The 25130-nt window shown below is 37.3% G+C and overlaps 1 protein-coding gene across 5 annotated transcripts in view; it reads left to right on the forward strand.

The window, feature by feature from the left end:
* Gas8 (Growth arrest specific protein 8) overlaps positions 1–25130 on the forward strand; it is a 335305-nt gene that overhangs the window by 15860 nt on the left and 294315 nt on the right. For 4 of the 5 annotated variants that reach the window (XM_083113033.1, XM_083113031.1, XM_083113032.1 and 1 more), the window contains exons 5-10: positions 853–996; positions 2686–2946; positions 7636–7803; positions 10503–10589; positions 15296–15505; positions 19895–20369. In XM_083113033.1, the coding sequence (XP_082969159.1) occupies positions 853–996; positions 2686–2946; positions 7636–7803; positions 10503–10589; positions 15296–15505; positions 19895–20110 (1086 nt within the window). In that variant the 3' untranslated portion in view covers positions 20111–20369. Of the gene's footprint in view, positions 1–852; positions 997–2685; positions 2947–7635; positions 7804–10502; positions 10590–15295; positions 15506–19894; positions 20370–25130 lie in introns of those variants that run through there. The other variant, XM_083113030.1, reaches the window with a different exon arrangement.

A 25130-nucleotide genomic window follows, 5' to 3' on the forward strand; every position in this document is an offset into this window, starting at 1 on the left:
TTTGACAGGGCACTTGTTTTTACACAAATTATGCAGATCTTAACTACTAGATAATGTTATATCTCTATTCTTACACAATCTTTTTACCTGTTCATGTAATAATAACAATATTAATTTATATATTTTAATTAGTATTAATTTATTTCAATATAATTATTTTAATTTAAACATTATTATTATTGCGGAGACAGCTTGGACCCCTCCTGCCCCCCAAAATAATATATTTCTAGATATGTGTCTGGGTTCCAAGTTCGATACCTAGTGGTGGCACATAGTGGTTCGATCCCACCTTAAACTGTAGGTCCAGTCCCAGTTAAGCTTTCTGTGTATAAAATGGATTTGAAAATAAAAACTAAGTAATGATCATTTTGTTTTAGTTATATGTATACCTCACAGTCACAATGCCAGATAAATGTGAGCAAAGAATATCACAGACTCAAGAGAAGAAACCACGTTTTTAGTACTTTTTCATAACTCGCACTACAAAGGTATTTCTTGAAACGTGAACTACCAAAGAAGGAAGGAATATTTTGTATGCATTTAAATTAATGCCGGATATGAATTATAAACATTTTTGCAGCCAAAGAAATAATTATTTACCAATTCTGATCAAGATACAAACATTGCTAATTATATCTAATTATATCATTATGAATATTTTAATCCAATTTCATGTCTCGAACCTTACAATTTATAAGCAAAATGCTACACATGTAATTCTCGAATGCCCGTGCTATGCTTTCCTCTCCTGTATCTTTTACACTAACTACAGATAATCGTGGTTTTGCTCGACTCGTATTTTTCTTTCAAAGATGCTTCGAAAAATATTAATATAGGAATTCTTTCTTCCAGGCTGAAAACATGGTTTCTCTTAAAATGGCTCAAGATAACTACACAGAGAGGGAGAAAGAACTACTCGGAGATAAACAGGAGTTAAAGAAGCAGCTACGAGAACAAGAACTGGCTCACCAGAACGAAATGAGGGATGTGAAAATGGTAAATATAATTTTGATATAACTTTCAAATGTATTTGTATTGATTTTTAATTTATTTGTGTAATAGTGCATGGCATGGATGTTTTTAAAGTTAAAGGGTAAGAGAAGAACTAAAACATGGCCAATTTATTCAGTTCTTGTGCGTGTTGTTTTGAAAGATTTTTTTTTTTTATGATGGCACAAATATGATGTTTGTATTTTCCTTCAAGTTCACACGTTATAGAACAGTGGTTCTCAACCTTTTTCAGTCCGGGACCCACCTGGAAGGATATTACACTTCATGGAACTCTTAAGCATGTGTGCCGGCAGAATTACTTGTAGGAGTTTGCACTTAATTTATAATCATATTTCTGCTGACATCGAGTACTTTAAGAAGCCCTTTTTTACGCTTGCTTACACAAATTATACAGGGTGGCGCATATTGTATCTGCCTATGTCATCTGGCAACCCTGTCGGAACACAAGTGTGTATACGCAGAAGTCTACCATGCTTAGGCAGGTGGAAGTCTGGCAATCAGTCTGCCATGGAATGTTTACTTGTTCAGACACGAATCGTGGCAGTGGAGGCGTTCATCCGAACAGGTTCCATTCAGGATACGCAGCTCTGCTCTGCACTGAGAAGCGTGAGAATGCCAGAGAATGAGCCTGCTCCGACCTGAAAACTTCTATTTATGCATGCTGCAATTGGATGTCTATTGTCCGAGCCATTGTATCATGCTGTGACGCTCTCACACTGGTTGATGGCCACCCTCATTGGACCGTCGTGGCAGTGCCTGATGTGTCTCCTGAATGGAACCCATTCGGATGAACCCCTCCACTGCCACGATTCGTGTCTGAACAGGTGAACATTCCATGGCAGATTGATTGCCAGACTTCCATCTACCTAAGCATGGGAGACTTCTGCACATGCGCACCTGCGTTCCGACAGCATTGCACCTGATATTGGTAGATACAATATGCGCCACCCTGTACATATTTCATTCTAGAAAAGTAAATATGTAATTTAAAAGACTCATATACTCCCGTCTAACATGTAACTAAACACACATGCTGAAATTGAAAAAAATATTTTTTTTTTACTCACCGAAGTAATGTGACTAATGTGCAATGGTAGAGTGCAAATAACACAAATGTAGAGTTTAGACTACGTACAACATGGGTTGAATTTAAATTGTTAAAACAATATATCTTTGTAATTTAAATTTAGTAGGTTTTTCAGACTCAGGAAATAAATTTTCAAGCCCGACTTCGCGACCCACCAAATGCCCCCTTGGGACCCAGAAGTGGGTTGGGCTCCATAGGTTGAGAAACAATGTTATAGAGTGTTATAAATATTGATTTTTTTGCTCTATCACATTCTTACACAAACCATAATCTTCATAGCTGTTGTTCTTTGTAAGTCATCTGTGGTGGTTTATTAATGATTAATTGTTTGGACCTTCAACCACTGTACTTGGTTTTTTTTATACCAGCGTTTGGGAGACTGGTTCTGTCTCCATGTTCAGGCTAGTATATTGTGTCATGTAGTCATGTGTAAGCAGTGCCTGCCCAAGGGTGGGGGGTCATACAGGTGGAGGGCTTAATACTTTGTAATTTGTTGGTTACCTGCACCACATTCTCATTATTAAATATAATTATTAGAAATCGGGTCATTCTTTTTTGAAACACACTGTTGTTTGTGGCCATTTCAGGCGCACAGTCAAGAAATCAGCAAAGCACGGGAAGAGTTCTTGCGCCAGGTTCGTGAAATAGAAGTCACGTACGACAAGAAGTTGACCATTCTTCGCCAAGAGCTGGAGCTACGCCATAGGATGGAGTTGACAGAGGTGGAAGAGAGGAAGAACCAACAGATATCTGCTCTTATGAGGAACCACGAGAAGGCTTTCACCGATATCAAGAACTATTACAATGACATCACTCTTAATAATCTTGCTTTAATAAGCAGTTTAAAGGTAAGTCTGTGTACACTAGGTTGAATTCTTTACAGTTGGCCTCACTAAAACAGACTATCATATGGCAAATACTGAAACATGCGAAACATTTCTAATAAGACCTACTTACATCTCCATATAATACATGGGTTGGAAATTTAATAGTGGCAACACTGCTGAATATACACCATGAAATGGAAGTGGTGCTTCTCACTTGTACCACATGTTAGTTTGATACCTAAGCTACCTCCCAGTAAATGGACTCTTCCTTCCAACGCTAGGTGCATGCGCAGTGGCGAGAGGAATAGAGTGTCATTGGAGTTGGTGGTCTAAAGGTCTAAAGTTGTGTAGTTAGAACCGTACCGTATCATCCTTAGCATTCCTGAGTAGTTCAGTCATTCTCCTGCTGGCAGAAAAGTTAAGAAAGTGTCACCTAAGGTAGGAGGTATTGTGCATTGTTGGAAGCCTTGAATGGTAAGAGGAAAAGGGGGGGAGTCAATTGAGGGGAATGAACGAGTGCTTGGAGCAGGGGAGAGAGGTTAAGAGGTGTCGTCGTTTTGGAGAGAGGACAGTCGGTTTCTGTACCTAGAAAGGGTTGATCAGGGGTCGAAGTAGAGAGAGAGTCTGTGTTCGATTTAGCGGAGGAGAAGACTCAGTTCGCACTCTAACGATCTCGAGAACAGGGAGATATTATTCGGAGTGAACTTATTGTAACCAGTTAAATAGACATTCTGTGTGTGCGAGACTGTGGACCTGCTATTTGGACAGATCTACTACACGAGACAGGTAAACCCCCTTTTATTGATCATGACAGTGAGTGCCGGTTCAGTCGTAAAGGTATTAAAGATCAAATTGTGTATGCCACCTTTCATTTCAGTGCTTGTTTAAATTATGTTAGTTGTACATCCTTCGCATACAATACGGAAGCCTAAGCTACTTGTTGGGAAGTAACACATCCCAAGGTTCGATCCCGGTCTGAAGGTAATGGCAAGGCGCAGTGGTTTGATGTTGTTCGTGATGGTAAACCCACGCCCAAGAGTGTTGTTTTACGATACTAACGTGGAAGTTATGGTGACTGTGATTGTGTTATCTTAACGCATACCGTACCTCAAGGACAGACCGTAAAGGTGCAGTATTACTGTTCATTTTTAGAACATAACCTGCAACTTGCAAAGAAGAGGCGACATTTTCTCCTGAATCCTCTCATCATTTTGCAGGACAATGCTCAGCCGCATGTAGCGCAACCTGTGGCTGATTTGTTAGCTCGATGGGGCTGGTAAATGGTCTAACATCCCCCATACTTGCCGGACGTAAGCCCCTGTGACTTTGATTTGATCCCTAAGATGAAGGCCATTCGTTTCCGAACTGTTCCAGAGATTCTTCAGGCAATAGACTGCTCGATTCGAACCATCAACAGAACAGGCATACTACGATTTCCACATCGCTGGCAACGGTTGTACACAATGCTGGTGACTACATTGAAGGGCTGTAAAAGTTTCACAGAGGTATCTCTTTTGTATCATTTGTAAATAAATAGTTGCCACTATTAAATTTCCAACTCACGCATATTGTAGGGATGAGGCAGAATAATTGATACTACACTGCTTTTCTCTGTCCCTTGTACACCTGATGGCGGCCCGCTTGCCGGCTGGCCAGACGGAAACTCCCATCAAATCGCGTGTGATCTCCGCTATTAAAACCACTAGCTTCACAATGACGTCAGGTTCTCAGAATTAAAGTTACAGTTACATTCAAAATAGCACGTCATCAAGTCATCTTCATTGTTGCGATTGGCCAAAGTGGCAGAAGTCAAACCGAATCACTGAACCCAGTATTCTTTGACTGTTACTGTTATGTATTGATATGGCTTATATCATGGGCGTAACTTGGGGCCCAACTTTGGGGGAGGGGGCAAAATCGAACTTGGGACTTAACTTTGGAGGGGGAGTATCAAACGTGGGACTTAACTTTTTGGGGCAGAATCAAGCTTGCAACTTAACTTTCGAGGGCAGAATCAAACTTGCAACTTAACTTTTGAGGGCACAATCAAACTTTGGACTTAACTTTCGAGGGCAGAATTAAACTTGGAATTTTGAGGGCACAATCAAACTTTGGACTTAACTTTTGAGGGCAGAATTAAACTTGGAACTTAACTTGGGGCCAGAATCAAACTTGGGATTTAACTTTTGGGGGCAGAATTAAACTTGGGACTTAATTCCTGGGGCAGAATCAAACTTGAGACTTAAGTTTCGAGGGCAGAATCAAACTTGAGACTTGTTCCAAGGGCAGAATCAAACTTGAGACTTAAGTTTCGAGGGCAGAATCAAACTTGAGACTTAAGTTTCGAGGGCAGAATCAAACTTGAGATTTGTTTTGAGGGCAGAATCAAACTTGAGACTTCTTTCGAGGGCAGAATCAAACTTGAGACTTGTTCCGAGGGCAGAATCAAACTTGAGACTTAAGTTTCGAGGGCAGAATCAAACTTGAGACTTGTTTTGAGGGCAGAATCAAACTTGAGACTTAAGTTTCGAGGGCAGAATCAAACTTGAGACTTAAGTTTCGAGGGCAGAATCAAACTTGAGACTTGTTTTGAGGGCAAAATCAAACTTGAGACTTATTTCGAGGGCAGAATCAAACTTGAGACTTAAGTTCCGAGGGCAGAATCAAACTTGAGACTTAAGTTCCGAGGGCAGAATCAAACTTGAGACTTTGTAACCGATTTTAACGCACCCTTATAAAAGTTGACCCGCCCTCGCTGGCAAGAAAAGGGCAGCAAGATAAGCTAACGTCTTTTCTAGCGAACGGTTGATATGCGTTGCAGAGAAGACAGTCCGAGTCAAGCATTGATACGGTTAGGATCCGTGTTACTTTGGTTATTGGTTTCGCGGGCTGTGAAAAACTGTAAGTGAACTAACGGCCATGATCTCTGCCGGAAAGAGAGATAGTGTCTAAAGAATGAACTGTAAGTGAACTAACGGCCATGATCTCTGCCGGAAAGAGAGATAGTGTCTAAAAAATGAACTGTAAGTGAACTAACGGTCATGATCTCAGCCGGAAAGAGAGATAGTGTCTAAAGAATGAAGTGAACTAACGGTCATGATCTCAGCCGGAAAGAGAGATAGTGTCTAAAGAATAAACTGTGAGTGAACTATCGGCCTGTGCAGTATCTCTACCAGAACCTGAGAAAAGGTTACTAAAGAAGAGAGGCTACATGTTCATTATGAACCAACGACAGGAGGATTAGAAGATTGAAGACGTCGTATCAGCAAGATTTGTGCTTTCCCCCCAACTCCCCATAAGTGTTCAACGTTAGTGTTTTTCAGCGTGTTTATCGCCAAGTGAAGTCAATACCTAAGTAGTTACATCGAAGACGTAAGTACTCTGTGAAATAACCTCTAAGAACTAAGTTTGGTCTAATATATCTCAACAAATTCACACCAGAAGCTGACTAATCTGTGTATTCCGGAATCGTTTGTAAACCACAGACGCCAGGTACCTGGGCCTTTAATAAATATTAATACTGTATTTTGTGGTGTATGAATACTTAGATACTTAAATATAAAAATTCACTGCTAGTCTCCTTTTGTGTTCTTGACGGGCAGAATCAAACTTGAGACTTAAGTTTCGAGGGCAGAATCAAACTTGGGACATCGAGAGGCAGGATGGACATCTTTTCCATCCACAAGAAGTCCAGAACTATTGCTAAAAAACTTACATTTGAGCAATCATAAAAAATACTTGTCAAAACCTTGCCCCTCCTGTCCCAAGAGTATCTCGAATTTTTAAATTTAGTAGCTTGAAAATTTGTTGGGGGGTGGGGGACAAGCGATGCCTATGGCTTATGTTACTTTGCTTTTCTGCCATTATTTTTGGCTAATTGCAAATATGAAGATGAATTGTGATATGATGAAATTAATGAAGGAACACTCATAAAAAACACCCATGGCTAGGTCAGGATTGAAGCCCAGGATCCTTGGAATCACCAGAACCCTTTGATTAAAAGGCAACAGCTTTACCAATATGCCACCTGGAGCAAACTCAGATTTAAGATCAGATAAGGAGAGGCTGGAAATACCACAGACACACCACACTACATCATCACCAGGCAAAGATGCGGGAAATTAATGCATTTTACACCAATTCATTCCGTGTATATGACTTTTTCATTAACTTATTTTAAAATTATTCGGTTATTTCCATTGGAAATCCTCGTTGCATATTTTAATTGAATGTGCATGTGGTATCATTTGGTGCTTTTTTTTTTGGAAACAAGATTGCATTTTTTTTAATTTCATTTTCATTTCAATTTTTAACCTGAAACTAACAAATTTAATGGTTATTTTTGCATTTTTACGTCATTTTTTTCCATTTTTAGGACATTCTATAGGTCATATACCTATATTTTTTAGGTCATCAACTTCCACTACCTATTGATAAATAATGACGTTGAAACCACACACCCAGAACTAGAGACTGTGCACGACCAACACAGGGTTAAGAATGTTTATGAAACGGTTATGCTCCTCAGGTGATGCAATTTTATTGTGGATCAGTAGAATATTGGGTACAGTATTGATAAATTTTACACCAGTTCTTTATTGGTGGAAATTTCATATAAGTCCCTCTCTAATATAATGACTCGTTATTCTTGGTATTCATTGTGTGTATTTTGCATATTGTATTTTTTGATGTGGATAATTTGTTTAATAGGAGCAGATCGAAGAAATGAAGCTCCGGGAAGAAAGAATTGATAAGCAGATGCGAGACGTGATGCATGAAAACAAAAAGCTGGTGGAGCCTTTGAGGGAAGCCCAGGCTGAAGTAAAGGACCTCACGAGAAAATTCATGAACTATGAGAAAGACAAAATGGCACTTTCTGTGAGTATACCATCATACCTTGGGATAATTTATACTAGGATGTATCAAAAAGTAAGGTGAATTTGTCTGTAAAACCCCGAGTATTTTGTGTAGCTAATTAAAATTTTTGTATGTGTCAGATACCAAGGTGATGCAAGTCTGATGGCAATTACAGCCTTCTACGTCAACCCGTCTGGTACCTAGAGCAATTCAAAGATGGCACAATGACTTGAACATTACTCCAAGGAGGAGGTGCACAGTGTTATTAGTTTTTTATGGGTCAAGGGAAAGAAACCATCTGAAATTCATCGAGAATTGTTTGGAGGTCTATGGAGAGAGTGTTATGTTGCAGAAACAAGTGTATGTGTGGTGTAACTCATTTGCAAGTTTTAGGAGTAGTGTGACAGATGATGACAGAAGTGGCAGACCAGCAACGTCCATCACCGACAGCAATGTGTGAGACGTGGATTCAATGATTCGTGAAGACAAAAAAGTCAGGTTGCACGACATTGCTGATGCACTGAACATCTCATATGGTTCAGTGAGGAGTATCGTCCATGACCAACTTGGCTTCAGGAAAGTGTGTGCATGCTGGGTGCCCAAAAATCTGAGTGAGGACCAAAAACACCATCGAATGGGCATTTCCCTGACCCACCTCACACGATATGCCCACGAAGGCAGTGGTTGCTATGTCGAATTTTAGTGTGATACCATGTGTCGAACATACTACAGTTTCATATTTTTTTTCTATGCACGTTTTTCAATAAATCGAAAATTCACCTTACTTTTTGACACGCCCTAGTACATAGATGTATATTTTTTTTATAAAATGTTATGGGGTACCTACGTGGGCTGCAAATTTAAAAGTGGCAACACTGCCAGGAAGAGGTGATAACACCATGCATGTGCTATCAGACAGTGAGCATTGTCAGTTAGGGTCCATTCAATGTGTGGGGTACCAAAAGTGGTTGGTGCAGCAAGCGCTGTTGTGTATGTCCAAGGTTGAAATGAACACCATTTTGTTTACTGCTCTAAAACATGTTTAGAAAGGTAGAACAGCAATTGAGGATCAAAATCTAGGTGGCCCATGGTAAAAATGCATGAGAATGTCATCAATACTTGTATGAAGCCAACTAGGAAACAGCAAGGGATGATGATGACGACTTGCATAAAGCCTGTAGCAACAGTACCTAGCCGTAACTGATAGTTGCGCAATGGTGACAATATGGGGAACCCAGCATGATGCAATCTTCCTCATGTTGAGGTTGTTCTCACTGATGCACCCCAACCTTCTCAAGAAATGCACCTACCATTGGCGGTAGGGACGTGAAGTTTTTGTTTTATTTTCACCTAAATTTCGATGTTATTTTTTGTGCTTTAAGGCAAAATTTGGTGTTATTTTTACTTTTCCTTCTGTGCTTAAGATTTTCACATTGTGTTCGTTCTGGAAAATGGAGACAAATTTTTGTTTTAATGATAAGATAAAATTATGGCTTACCTTTGTGAGAAATGACCAAATTTCTTCGATTTGGAAAACTATTGCATCTCATCAGCCACTAAATATGAAATGTTTGTTGAATGATGATACCCAAATCTTTGAACACAATCATACAGATCACATTTCCCTAACAATAAACAAAAATCCCTCTGTAACCTCAAAATACTGTTTTGTGTACACACACATACATGCCCTCCCCCAGAACACAACAGGTGCTTCTCCCTGAAAATTTTCCCGTTCCTACAAAATTTCCCTTTTGGGAAGGTCCCTCTCCCCCTGAGCAAATTCTATTTCAGGACTAGGTTAAACATTGTGAGTCATGTCTGCACCAAACTGCAATAAATGAAGTGTGATAAGCTCTTTTGAATCGAAGTATCACCAGCTAGACTACAAAGGACAGAATAGCACTTAGGTAGTTCTTTTTGAACAGAACAAGTGTTATCTCCAGTTTATATTGCATATTTCATGGCGTTTTTCTCGTTAAAATGTAAAATTCAGCGTTATTCTGAAAAATGGCATAATTCACGTTATTTCACGATTCCGAAACATCGAAATACATTTTAGACACTTTATTTTGATTTCCTCAACTTTTCTGTGTTATCGTTAAAACGAAAACTTCACGTCCCTAGCTATCGATATCAGTAAACCTTATATTGGTACTTTATCGGTATCAGCCAAAATTTCATTTCCCTGGTGGATACCCAAGAATAAATTTCAATTTCCACAGTTATTGTCATTTAAGTTGTTATAAATTTTAACTATTTTGGTGCCTTCCTTAATGTCCTAGAACTTTTAAAGTTTTGTTTTTATGCTTGCTGTGTTTTTTACTCTGCTAGATCAGATGAACTGCTCAACACTTAGTGATAGAAGCTATTTGTGCTAGTAAATTTCATTGTGATGTGATCAACATCACATTTAATTTCACATGAGACTGCGAATGGTCCAATTCTCTTGCAGAATTATTATTATTATTATTTGTTAAAATATTGGCCAGGATACAGGTTGGATGGTTCTGCTACATAAATTCTATCTTGGTGTTTGGAACGCATATTTTACATTGGGTGATATGTAAAGGAGAATGAAGCTTATCTTCTAAAGAAGTCACAGATATTGATGTCGAAAACGTTCACAAGTGAAACATATAGTAAAGATATGAATGTCAAAATGAAACATTTAAAAATTATAAAAAGGAAGCTGAAATATTTTTCTTTCATTGTTTTAGAATACTCGCAAAAAACTGAAACTAACAGAAAAATCGCTAACAGACTTGAAGTGGGAACATGAAGTTTTGGAAGCGAGATTTCAGAAAGTAAGTTTTCCATATTTGTAGATTTAGGTGTAGATTTACTTTATGAGGTTATGTAAGTTTGTCTATATTGTGCATGTAGTCTTTATTGCAGACATTTTGAGTTGTTCTACATTTATCACTTTAGTTAAGCCAGCCCTCGTAGCGGAGTGGTTAGAACATTGTGCTACGACGCCAGGGGTCCCGGGTTCGAATCGTGGCCTGGGCATGGACGTTTATGAGTGTCCATTCATCATATCATCACTCATCCCCATCTTTGCAAATTAGCCAAAAGTGGCACAAGAAGCAAAGTAAAATGAAGCATATCAAATCAAAATCACTTTAGTTAAAAGTTAAGAACATACACAGTGAAATCTCAATTATACATTCTCCAGGGGATTGTTGATAAAGAATTTAAAATGCAGGAAAATTCAAAATTGAGGAAATATTTTATTCCGTTGGGACCCAGGAAGTTAAATGTATAATTTGGGAAAATATAAAATCAAGGTTCAACTGATACTAAAACAAGCAGAAGAAATAAATATTAAGCTATCTGCATTCTAGAATAACTTCATAAAGGTTCCATAACTGGTTTTATTTATTTCTCTTGTAGTCTACGGTTATTACAAGCATAAAAACACAGTTTTTTGTTGTGACGTTTCAGGAGAACACACGCTCCCTTCATCAGACATTTATTTTTAGTTTGACTAAAGATACAGTTCTAACAATGGTTAAGAATTTTTTAAATAAAAATAATCCGTTATATAATGGATGTTGTCAATGTTACATTGTTGTAATATAGCAACATAACTGTGAAAAAACAAGCAGTCTGTTTTATTGTTATTTCAGATAAAAATTTTGATCCCATTATTTTTATTAGAAAATATTATGAATCCCAAATATCATCAGGCAATTCAAAATCATCATTGCTTTCACAGAGTTTCTTGATGTTTTCTGTTACATTAAATTTTAAAGATGGTGACTTACTCCACTTATGAAAAAGAAAACTCTATAGTGGGCCTATGTTACCAGTGTTCTTCTGCAATAACCGAAGCTTCCCAGACATTCATATCATTTTTTAACCCTTCTCTTTTTAATCAAATGCTTCTCTTCGATGATGTGGGCTGACAAACCTGTTCTTGGGTTTAGATTTATAATGTCCAAATCGTGTTCATGCCATCTTATTGCCATTTTCCTTGCTGTTTGTCCCACATAATCCTTTGAACATGAACAGCTTATATTATATAATCCTGTGGTTTCCACATCTGGTAGAGATTTTCTCATTTTGTATTCATTAAATGTACATTCCAAACTTTATTTTATTTATACAATACATACAGATACATGCAGATGATGTAGACTTATTAGGGGATGATATAAATACAATTAAAAATAATGCTAAAATATTTTTCAAAGCATCTAAAGAGATGGGTTTGGAAGTTAGTAAAGAGGAAACTAAATATATGCTTACAGGCCGAAACCAAGTGTTAGGTAATAATCAAAATCTAATTATTGATAACAACTCGTTTGAACCAGTTTCCAAATTCAAATACTTAGGAGTAATACTTGCAAATAAAAATGATATTAAAGAGGAAATAAAAAGCATGCTTGATTCAGGAAATGCATGTTACTTTTCTCTTCATAGACTTTTGTCTTCTCATTTAATATCTAAGAAACTAAAAGTTAAAATATACAAAACAGTAATTTTGCCTGTATTATTATATGGATGCGAAACTTGGTCCCTTACATTGAAAGAGGAACATAAATTGAGAGTATTTGAAAATAAGATCCTTAGGAAAATATTTGGACTTAAAAGGGATGAGGAGACAGGTGAGTGGAGAAGGTTACATAATTTAGAACTACATAATTTGTATTCATGTTCAGATATTATTAGAATGATTAAATCAAGAAGACTTAGGTGGGCAGGCCATGTGGCATGATTGGGAGAGGAAAGAGGAGTGTACAGGATTCTTGTTGGGAAACCTGATGGTAAGATACCAGTAGAAGACCAAGATGAAGATGGAGGGATAACGTTGAGATGGACCTAAAGGAAATTGGTAGGGATGGAAAAGAGTATATAGCTGTTGCTCAGGATAGGGACAGATGGAAGGCCTGTGTTGCTGCAGCCATGAACCTTCGGGTTTAAGAAGGCGAGAGAGTTAGTTAGTTAGTTATACAATACATACTTTACAGAGTTATTACCACTAACATTGTGAATGAAATTATTATGAGAGAAGGGTAAAATAAAGTTAGCTACTTGGTTACTCGCATTCTGTATCACCATTGACTCTCCCATGTACACAAAGTCCACTTTTATTTTTTTTACTGGATTTTTTAAATTTTCTTCTATTTATTAACACATATATCTTTTTCATTGCATGGTATTATAACCTAATCAATACTGATCGAAATGGGTGGCTACTGTCAGTTACTGGATAAAAATTGTATTTATATTAGTTCATAACTTCAAATTTTGAGTTAAAAAAATGTCAGTGTTAAAGCAAGTACAATATAAAGCAGCCCAACATCTAGGAGTTGGCAGCCATGATGGTTCAAAAATAGGGTTACCAGACATATTCTACATTTTAGTCCTGTCCTGTGTCTGGGAAAAAATCATAAATGTTCTACATTTTTTGTGTCACAAATTTTTAAAAAAAAACATGGATTTCAGTCCAACAAAGAGAAATTACAGGTAAATGTCTTTTCTGTAGGACTAAATTTCAAATCAAGTATCTTTATAGAGAGAATGATGATTTTAAATTGCCTGATGACTAGGGCCCGGGACTTTATGTTATAACATATTTTTCATTTGGCTTCAGATCTAATATTGGGGTGAGATTTTTACATATCTGATGAAAATCAGCCGAAATAGACAAACTTGACACAGCATATTTTGACATATTTCACCAATTTCGCATTTTTACAACATATTTCTTCAATTTTGTTGTAATAAGACATATTTCTATATAACTTCGTAATTCTCTCGCACATAATCAGTTATTTCATAATTTTTTCTTCATAGCTTTAGCACAACGGATAGTTCATATTGTTGATGACAGGATATGAAAATTACGGAGGAAGAAAGGTGCCGTCTTTTCTTAGTACAGAATAATAATACCCCACCTTTTTTTATTCCACTGACAATTGATAGCCATGCAAACATTATTGTGGAAAAATGTTCTCTCTCATTGTTGCACGGGAAGTAAAGGAGTTTCGTTCTCATTTGTTTGCCTTTTTCGCTTTTCACAAAAATCAGTCAAAAGTAAAAATAACATTCGGTATGTTACAGCCCCTACTCTACTATGTCAGGTATGGGAGAAATTCGAGAGTACTGTTGTGCAAATTTTTGGCTATACTGTGAATATTTCTGCATTTTTCTGACATATTTGTAATTTTTCATGACATATTTTCCAATTTATATGACACAATTACATACATATTTTACAGTTTTATAGGACATAAAGTCCCGGGCCCTACTGATGACATTTGAGATTCATAATTAAAATTTGATAATATCTTCATTTGAAATAATAATAATATTTATAAAAAAAATGGTTGTTCCACAGTTATTATGTTTCAACAATGTAACATTATTAGCAAGATTCATTGCATAACTGCTTCTTTTTATTTTTGTTCAGTTTACTATGTTGGGAGTATTAGGAGTGTTAGTTCTCCTGAAACATTACATCAAAAAATTGTGTTTATGTGCTTGTAAGAACCACAAACTACAGGAGAAATAATTCACCCATTATTTCAGTTAAACCTAAAATGGTCAAAAATGTGAATTATCAGCTGTTAAAATGTCTGTACAATTTTTGGGAACACCCTGTATAATGTAACGCTCTATTGGTGGATATATATATACAGGGTTTCTATAAATTAGTTATACAAAAGTAACCGTTAATTGTGAAGATAGTGTATTTGTAACCGAAATGTTTTATACATCAATGAATGCAGCATATCTTCAAATTTTCTCTACAAGTGTTCAATATGTGATCCTTTCATCACACGGCAAATGTCCCAGCAGTATTTGATTTCCTGCCAAACCCTTTGAAGCATGTCTGCATCGATGGTCGCAGCTGCCTGCGTTATACGGACCCACAGCTCGTCGACGTTGCTGGGAAGAAAGGAACAAACACACAGTCTTTTATATAACCCGAGATATAGAAATCCATGGGGTCACAAGGTACCCACGAAATCGTTCCACCACGACCAATCCAAGTCGGTACTTCACGATTGAGGTAGGCGGTGACTTGTTTATGAAAATGCGGGGGAAAATGAAATCAGCACCCATATCTTCACACAATTGTGGCATTAGATAATTCTCAAGCATGTCCAGGTATGATATGCCTCTGACAGTCCATAATGACTGACGCAATACTAGAGAAGATAAGCAAACACTCATGCCTCGAGTGGCGGCATCTGAAACTAACAACTGGAAGCAAATGACGTGCGACAATAAACTTGAAGATATGCTGTATTCATTGATGTATAAACCATTTCTGTTACACATACACTTTCTTCACAATTAATGGTTACTTTTGTATAACTAATTTATAGAAACCCTGTATTGCTAGCATAGCCGAAAGAGAAAATTGGCAATGCTAGGACAAGAAGTGAAGTGAGGGTAAACATATGGAGTGAAAGAAATGAAATGTGGAGTTTCTTTAGTCGGCATATTTTCCAAGGCCTTTTGGTTGTGTAATAAGTGAATAATTCTCTCTTCATAGCTCGAGAAGGAAAGGGACGAGCTCCAGGACAACTTTTCGCATGCAGTGTTGGAGCTCCAACAAAAGACGGGTCTCAAGAACATCATTCTGGAGAGGAAGCTGCAGTCGCTAACGGATGTCCTGGAGCAGAAAGAAGCTCAGATTAATGAAGTATTAGTCAGTGCTCATCTGGATCCAACAGCTGTGGCTACTGTGAACAAAAAAATCGAAGTAAGTATTTTTTTTAATAAAAGAAAGTCCTTACATTGAGAACCATAGGTGTGTGCACCCCCTAATCATGGATATCTGCATTTTTTTTTCCATGCAGGGACAAGCAGGGTATTTTTCCATGGGGCATTTTACCCCGATAATAGTGAAAAAAACACCACTTGAATTTGAAATTATCGCATTAATATAAATCAAATTATACGTGTGAAATATACACTTTTAGGTCGACATTCGACCTAATCTTATCGCTGTTATTAAAGGTTAAGTATTTTCAAGCCGATTAAAGTTCAAAGCAACTACAGGGATGGGACCTTGCCCCTCCCCAACCTTGGTAGAAAATCAATTCTAAAGAGGCATGCAGTGTAGCAGAGTAGCAGGACAAAAGGATTCTTAAGATGAAATTAGTTTTCGCATCTTTCTTGCATTATTTCTTCCAGACTGCCAAGAGCACCTGCAGGAGGACACACAGAGGCAATTGGCCCCCTTGATATCAAATCTTATACAAATAAAAATACTTTCCATAAAATTTTCTTGCTCGTTTCGCTCGCAATGCCTGCTTTTCTTACAGTCATATCAACTTCAGGTCCGTAGCTAGGGGGCGTCGGAAGTTGGCCCTGGGCGCCGAACGATCTAAATGAAAAAAATTGTAGAAGAGAATGCCATGGCGCCCCATGAATTTTTTTGTCATATTAAATCAATGTTGTTTTTTTTTTCAGATAAAAAACATTTGAATCCAAAAATTTCCTTGCTCGCTTCGCTCGCAATTTTTTTGTTTTCTGTAATGCATTGTAAATTACCAGAGAGAGAGAACTTACAACTACTAAGGACTTCAGATTCTTCTTGCTAAACCGTTTTGGCTTATGTGCATGAACACAATTGTTTGGAGGAAAAGGAGTGCAGGACATTTCAGACACAATTTATTTATTTGTTATGCTGCATTATATATACGCCCTCCCCCCCTAATCAGAGGGTCTGCGCACACCTGTGTTGAGAACATACATATTGTCTTTGCAATGTATGTAAATACTCGTACAATGTCGTAGAAGACAGTCAATTTCTTCACCTTTGTAGGCAATGTGAGCTTTCTTCCTTCAGGTATTTTGGTGCAGGTGTAGTAATTCTTTATTCGGTCTCATATGGTAGATTTAGTTCTTCACCAGCGGGTTCCTGGTTTTGTCATCTGCTTGAACCTTGTAACACCACTATGTCACATTTGTTTTGTTTCCGACTGACTCAGGTAACGTTCGGAGATACATGTTTTGAGTGTACACACACTTTGAGGCATCCTATTAGAAATTAAAATTAGTAACATTTAATATGATTCTGGCTATATGGGGGGGGGGGGGTCGTGCTTGTACAGTAGAAATTACTTTTTTCTCCAAAAATATCAGCATCACATGCGTAATTCTTGCCACACAAATGGAACACCTATCGGACAATATTAAGGTTCCAGTTTGAACTCTCACATCCCAGCATTGCCTACGAGGGAACCCAACGGAGTTCAAAATTTGTAAAAGAAAAGAAACAGATTTTTTACTTTCATCTGCTTATTCTTCTACTTGACAAATGATTTTTTTTTCAACCATAAGGTTATAGCCTAATCCGTACAGAACAAAACGAGCTAATGTTTGTAACTCTAGAATTTGTACTTACCGAAATATAAATTATTATTTACAACCTTTCGGAATTTTAAACTCTCTGCTGAAAGCTCTCCCGGCACTGTGATCTACATTAGGTAAAATCATCCACAGCATTTACGGGTTAAGCTGATCAATAAGTAATTTGTTCAGGTTAGAGTGTTAATATTGCAAGATAATTAGAAATCCCTGGTACAATAGTTCTGACTGCCATTCAGGAGAGATGGGAATGTCTGACCTTAGGGATTTTCCTATAAAATCGTTTTCTTCTCAATAAATGAAACTTCAGACCACTAGAGAACCCAGAAACATGTCGATAATCTACACAAAATCAGAGACCATATGGATCAGTTACAAATCTTAAAATTGTACCCGTTTTTATTAATCTTTTTGGTACTTGCCACAAAGACAAAAGATACGTGGCTCTGTCTCATCTATGTACAGTATAAACTACATGAAACAGTTACTCTGTGGTGTGATCACTTGAGATCGTGCAATGCCCCAGCCCTGTGTCCTTCATCAATTTTTGATCATATCGTCACTCATCCTCATCATTGCAAGTAGCCAAAAGTGGCAGTAAAGCACTGCGAAATAAAAAGGAGAAAATCAAAGCAATACCCCATCCACTTCTCTACACCCATATTAATTATTTTGTGCAATTCAATTATTAGTCTATTTCTTTCATACAGCAAATTTCATTTGTAACCATTCTCAATGTATCTTTGACAACTTTCACCATTACAACATCCAGGGGCAGTTCCTACAGTTAATTTATACTTGCTTCCAGTTCTCTACTTTTTAGGAGTTTCATAATAATGCACATTATAAAATTATGAACACAATGTACATACAAATAATTGACTGTCGCTTGCTCCAGCTGCAGCCCAAAGACTGTGGACACAGGCTTTGCTGCCTCTCCTGAGGAACCTTGCTGGGAGCACTACAAACAGATAGGCAAGCAGTGGAAAAGGTTTAAAGAATCCAGCAAGGAAGCATCGAGGGTTTCCTTAATCAGTGATGCCAACCCCAGAAAAATGGTACTAAACCTAGTACAGTTTGATCTTTGTTGGCACCTAGCACTATACTTTTGGCGTAATGGTAAAATATAGCATAATCTGCAAACGTGAGTGTCTGGGAGATGGAAATCTGTTTCAAAGGAATGTGTTTTCAGGAAATAAAAGTAAAATTAGGGTCCAATCTTATTTTTACTTCACCAGCGGAAATGTTTCAAATATAAGGAGTATGTCTACACAGCGACAAGGTTGTCACAATCCTCTATCTTGCCAGATGTTGTTTGTGGGAACATTTTATGGCAGGACATCGATAGAAGGTTGGGGGTAAACAGAGACTTTTCTAAAACCATTTCAAGTTCTATGCTGAACCCATTTCGTTTGTTCAGCAATCATACGTGGGCGTACCCAAAAGAAACCGAACTAATTTTTTTGTGAACTTATTTATTCACAATTTAAGTACAAACCTACCTTCAATCCCCTTCAAAGTACTCTCCACTTGCATTAAGACACTTGTCCAATCTTTGATTCCATTTTTCAAAACATTTTTTAAAGTCATCTTTTGTGATGCGTGACAGCGCCTCCATCGTTTTTTTGCTTCACCTCAGCAACATCAGCAAAACGCTTTCCTTTCATGTCTCCTTTCATTGTAGGAAACAAAAAAAAGTCACACGGGGCAAGGTCGGGTGAGTATGGGGGGGTCATACCATTTTTGGTCAAGAATTGTTGTACAGACAGGGCTGTGTGAGCCGGGGCAGTGTCATGATGGAAAAACCAGTCACCCGACTGCCACAAATCGGGCCGCTTCCGCCGCACACTGTTGCACAATTGTTTCAAAACTTCCAAGTAGAAAGCCTGGTTAACTGTCTGACCCTGCGGAACAAACTCTGAATGGTCCGTCGTCGATTTTCGTTGATGATTTCACGAATTTTTTCAACATTGTCATGTGTCATGGCCGTGGAAGGACGACCAGAACGAGGTTTGTCATCAGTTGACATTTCACCATTTTTGAAATGGGAAAACCACTCAAACACTTGAGTTTTCCCCATAGCATCGTCCTTGTGTGCCGTTTTTAACATTTCAAGAGTTTCTGTTCTACTCTTTCCGAGCCAAAAGCAGAATTTCACCGCCGCACGCTGTTCCCGAAAATCAGCCATTGCAAAAACGACGATCACACAAAACAGCTGTCACTCTAAATTCCGCCGAAACGTGTCCTGACCTGCTTCAGCACTCAGCTTACGGACTCAGGAAGGTTCGCTCTATGCGCTCCTAGCGGCAAAACATGGTACTACAAAAGCTCTGCCCACCACAAAATTAGTTCGGTTTCTTTTGGGTACACCCACGTACACAATTTTTCAAACCTTCCTCTGTTTGCCATAACTTCTTCCTACACCCCAAAAAAGACATGAGTCACAACTGAGAACATCTTGTTTCAACCCTCTGATGCAACCCTTTCATATTGTCCGTAGGTCAATGCCCTAACCACTGGAAAACTCCCCAAGAGAAATTGGAATGGAGCCTCCCAAGATGACATAATAGTAACGTTGTCACCTTGTAATGAAGCGGTACCAGGTTCAAAACTCAGTAAAAGCACAATGCACAGTGATTTGCATCCCACTTAAACTGTAGGTCCAGTACCGATTAGCCTTTCTGTGCATAAGGTGGACTTAGAAGCAAGCTCAAACAAATTGGAAAAATATATTTCTCTTTGGCTTTCAACGTGAACTAAATTTCTATATTTGCAGGAGCTACTTGAACGCAAAAATTCAACAATACAGGACTTGCAGTATGAACTGGCTCGCGCAGGGAAATCTCACGACGATTTGCTACAGACGTACGAAGCCAAATTGCAGGAGTATGGTATTCCTAAGGATGACCTGGGATTCACACCTTTAAGGATTACAATAAAAGGGCACAAAATAGGGAAAGGGCCAGCAGGGCTTGTAACAGCAAATCAGTGAAAGTAGTTTTATGTTTTAATTGGTAATTGAAGGAGTTGATGCCTGTAAAAAAATGCAGTTGTAGCAACGATATAGTGGATGGATGTGAAGCATGCTGAAAGTTCAAAAGATATGGTATGCTGTGCTACGATTTGTTGTTATGTATTAAATGTAGCGAGAAGTTATGGGTAGTATGGAGATGTGTGAATGGATTAAATTTAGAGGAATAGAAGAATATTTATGTATGTGCTTATATGTACATATAACCTTGTACTATTTACTTCGTGTACATTCCATATTTATTGACATAGTGACGCTGTACTGTTTTTACTTATTCTTTTTATTCTGAATCAAAATTCTGGAGAAACTGGAATATTTTTAATTTACATTTACTAAATGGCTGTGATTATGATCTCAAGGCATTGGATGTTTATAAACTAGTTTTTTTATGTTTTGTGTAAGTTATTTTGTGGTACATTCAGGGTTGCCAGGCTGTCAAGGTGTCAAAGTCGCAATCACAAGTTGAAAATAAGGGGCAAAATTACAAATGAACACAGTATAAGACCTTTATAAGCATTTCTGCTCACCTTTTATCTTCAGAACAGATCTTTCATATGAGAAACTACTGTAGATAAAGAAGATACAGTACTTTGATATTCTTCTGCATGATTCCTCAAGCATCAAGGGTTTATCCAGAAATTTTCATGTGTGTGGGTGTAAGTTTGTATTAGAGGGTTGTAAGGGTAAATTTAGAGCGAAAATTTGGCCTTTGTGAACAGTTTTATGGAAGCGTTGACGAAATTGAGGGGCCTGTTTGGATAAATCACTACTCGAACATGCTGTATCACATTGTTGTGACCACCATGCACTGTTGAACATGTTTTGTTACAGTATTGCCAATAATCTTAAACCTCAGGTGAAAATCTACTTCCTTCAACCTTGACTTGCAAAATATACAGTGTCTCTTCTTATCATAAGCCTCTACTTTATGTTTAGCACTCATCTTGAAGCATGTCGAACAGAACATACAACAACAATACACCACGCTCGCTCGGAAGAAAGTAGAAAGAGTGCAGAGGAGATAGAGATCACAAGGTGTGAAACAGGTGGGGAAATGGAACTGGAATTAATATCTATCCCACAATGCACCGACACTGGTGACACAAAAATTGATGATCAAGCCATTCAGAAACATGGATAGAGCTGGGGAAAATATAGTTTTCAAAAACAGGACAATTGATGTCCTGCTGGCAACCCTGCATACATAAAAATTACATGCACTGAATGCTGGTTTATGCATTTCGGCTGTGATGACTAGAAATTCAGTTTGGAACATAAAAGTGTCCTATAGATCAGAAATGGAACATCAAAATGCATGTCGATTGTGGGGGTATGGTATTTCTAAAGATGATAAGGGTGCATCTGTTGGGTTAGTTCCATGCATATGCTAAATGCTCTTAATACCAGCAGTAGATCATGCATCATGGTGTATTCCATAGAAGAATTTGTGTTCATTATGCGCACATCTTTGGTTACTGATACAGTTGTCACAACACAATAACATAAAACAGAATTTGGTACCTTACAAGCACAATTGTAAGTCAACAATGCATTAGTAAGTGAGAAAATTGTTCCATATTCACCTTTTGCATATTTTATACGCAATAGATATATATAGGGTGAGCCATAAACCCCTGATGGTTTTGAAAATAAAATAGCACTTCAGAGGAAAGTGTAAAAATTTATTTTTTCACACAGAAACATTCTTCTTTTTATGGGGAATTAGTGTGTATCACTATTTCTTGAAAATAACATTTTTTAAGTGTCCACAATGCAGATTAACACACTGCCGTAGTCTGTTCGGAAAAGATAACGTAAGATGTGTGTGTGCATCTAATAATGGGTGTTCCACTCGAATGTAGCCCCGGAAAATGTTGGTTGAAATGAAAAGGTACAAGAGGAAATAAAACAAAGCAATTGCATGGCATACATTTATTTCCTCTTGTACCTTTTCATTTCAACCAACATTTTCCGGGGCTACATAACTGTAAGTATCGGAAATGAGATTGTCACATGAGGTGCTGGAAATATCCTCCCTGAGCTTCCAAACACAACTGAACACGAAGTTGCATGTTTCTAACGATGTGAAAGCATGATTGCCCAACCATCTCTGTTCGTGTTGCCAACTTCATTCCTCCATGGCTACAGAGCTCAGTGTTGCCGCCTCTACTTTCTTTCTCATGGACTAACTCACATTCTGTACAAATGTCAACAAAATCCTTGTAATATTTACAACAGAAAATGAATATTACCGGGGCTACCTTCGAGTGAGACACCCAGTATAATACCCATATATTCAACATGACAAGTGTCCTTCATATTTCATCAGTTTCTCTAAGCTTTAGGCCAAGTTCTAAAGAAATTACTCAGTATTTATTACTACAATGTATTAGCTATTCATCAAGAAATACTAGTTACCTTATATATTTTTATTAAATTTACATTTTATAGTATTTTTCATGTATTTTTGGAAAATACTTTTACGTTAAATGTTAAAAGTGAACTACAATAAACATTATTATAAATACATGACTTGTTTTTTGTAGCATACTTTTTTTTGAGGTGGGGGATTAAATTTTGCCAATTATACATTGGCTGTGGTTTAAACTTAAAAATCATGGAAGTGCAACGGTTGAAAGTTTAAAATTCTCCATAATTTGATATACATTTCTTATTTTGTTGTAAAAGTTTAATACCAAGCTTTCCTTGTTTGTTGGTGGAATATGCAAGGAAGAGGCTTTATCCCCCTTCTTTTCTGACATTTTACATGTTGCCTGTAAATCATTTCCTAAAATTACTAATGCTTTTATACAAAGCACGGCCAGTGACCAGGAAAGACATGGGTAATTTGATCCGTCCCTTTTTTTTATTTTATCACAATTTGTATATACACATGTCCTCTTCAAATAATGATATGGTATGCAAAATAACAATTTGTATCCTTTCTAATTAATATGAAGCAATCAGGCCCATACCCAGAGGGGGGCAAGGGGCCATGTCCCCCCTCTCGAGCCATGAAATATTTTGATGGACACCTACAAAAATAACATGGATAATTTTTGAGATTTTGCAAGAATTTTGATTTTCTTCTTGTATAAATTAATAGGTTGTCTCTGGAGAGATGCAGACTCCAGAAGTCTGCAGTCTACTATATTTAGTAACTTTAGTTTTATAACCATTTATGCAAAGCTACTAAATGTTCTAATTTGGTCGGGACAGTTCACCATATTTACTCCCTGTTTTTACTTCTTTCTAACTGCAATCTTGATGAGAAAATATCCTTTTTTTGTGGTTAATTCACATTCAGGCATGTTCTTCATTATAAGGATAATTCGATAGCGTTGGTGGTCACATTCAGGGTACAAATTCCCGTTGTGGAAGGTGGATCTTCCACCTTTCCACCAACGATCTTGTTCTATTAAAATTTTTCCCCCATTAAAATTTTCCGAGCGTAAGAGTTCGCGTTATAACAACAAAGATAAGCAATCAGTTTGGATGTTAAACATACTTTACTAAGAATAACGTCATAACACATACAAAGAAGGAATAACAATGAATGATCTCAGCCTGTGTGTGAATGTTGCATACATCTCTTTTCTCTCTCTCTCTCCCTCTCTCCCCCCTCTCTCTCTCTCTTCTTTTCTTTACTCTTCTTTCTTTTTAGGGCTGGCATGTCCATTTCATAGGAAAATAATGAAATAATGTCTTCTTGAAGTTTCTCATTTTTTGTACCTCAACACTGCAGATGTCAAGAATAACACACACTTAATAAAAAGCAATAATTAAATAATATCTAACGCTTATTAAAAACATTTCACCTATCTTCTAATTTCTTGACATTTTGAACCAGCCGTTAAAGGAATTAATTTGCTAGTTTATAAATATAGCAAATTAATATGTTTATAAATATATATTAATTAATTGTTTAATAATTTATATATATTTCATGAAAATTTTATGCCCCCCCATCCAAAAAAAAAGTCCTGGGTACGGGCCTGGAAGCAATCATAATAATCACTACAATATCAATAAATACGGAGAAACTAGTACTCACTTTTATCCGCGAAGCTTTTTTCTTCTTCTTTTTCGATTAATTTCAGTGGCCACTGCCACCATCCTCGTTGGAACTTGCTGACGCCAAGCAGCAGTGGGTTTGTCGTGTGTAGTAGTTGTGCTGTCTAGTGTGTTTGTGTTTATCTTGTGTAGGAGTCATGCTGTCTAATGTGTTTCTGTTTGTCTTGTATAGTATCGGTGGTGTGTATGTATGTGTCTTGTGTTGTAGTTGTGCTGTCTAGTATGTTTGTGTAGTAGTTGTGCTGTCTAGTATGTTTGTTTTGTCTTGCGTAGTAGTTGTGCTGTCTAATTTGTTTGTGTTTGTCTTATGTAGTAGTTGTGGTGTGTAGTTTGTTTGTGTTTATATTGTGTAGTAGTTGTGGTGTATTTGTGTTTATAATGTGTTATAGTTGTGATGTGTTTGTGTGTGTCTTGTGTAGTAGTTGTGCTGTCTAATGTGTTTCTGTTTGTCTTGTATAGTATCGGTGGTGTGTATGTATGTGTCTTGTGTTGTAGATGTGCTGTCTAGTATGTTTGTGTAGTAGTTGTGCTGTCTAGTATGTTTGTTTTGTCTTGCGTAGTAGTTGTGCTGTCTAATTTGTTTGTGTTTGTCTTATGTAGTAGTTGTGGTGTGTAGTTTGTTTGTGTTTATATTGTGTAGTAGTTGTGGTGTATTTGTGATTATAATGTGTTATAGTTGTGATGTGTTTGTGTGTGTCTTGTGTAGTAGTTGTGCTGTCTAATGTGTTTCTGTTTGTCTTGTATAGTATCGGTGGTGTGTATGTATGTGTCTTGTGTTGTAGTTGTGCTGTCTAGTATGTTTGTGTAGTAGTTGTGCTGTCTAGTATGTTTGTTTTGTCTTGCGTAGTAGTTGTGCTGTCTAATTTGTTTGTGTTTGTCTTATGTAGTAGTTGTGGTGTGTAGTTTG

The sequence above is a fragment of the Lepisma saccharinum genome, chromosome 27 (genome assembly GCF_977018435.1).
Source record: "Lepisma saccharinum chromosome 27, izLepSacc3.1, whole genome shotgun sequence".
NCBI classification, from domain to species: Eukaryota; Metazoa; Arthropoda; class Insecta; order Zygentoma; family Lepismatidae; genus Lepisma; species Lepisma saccharinum.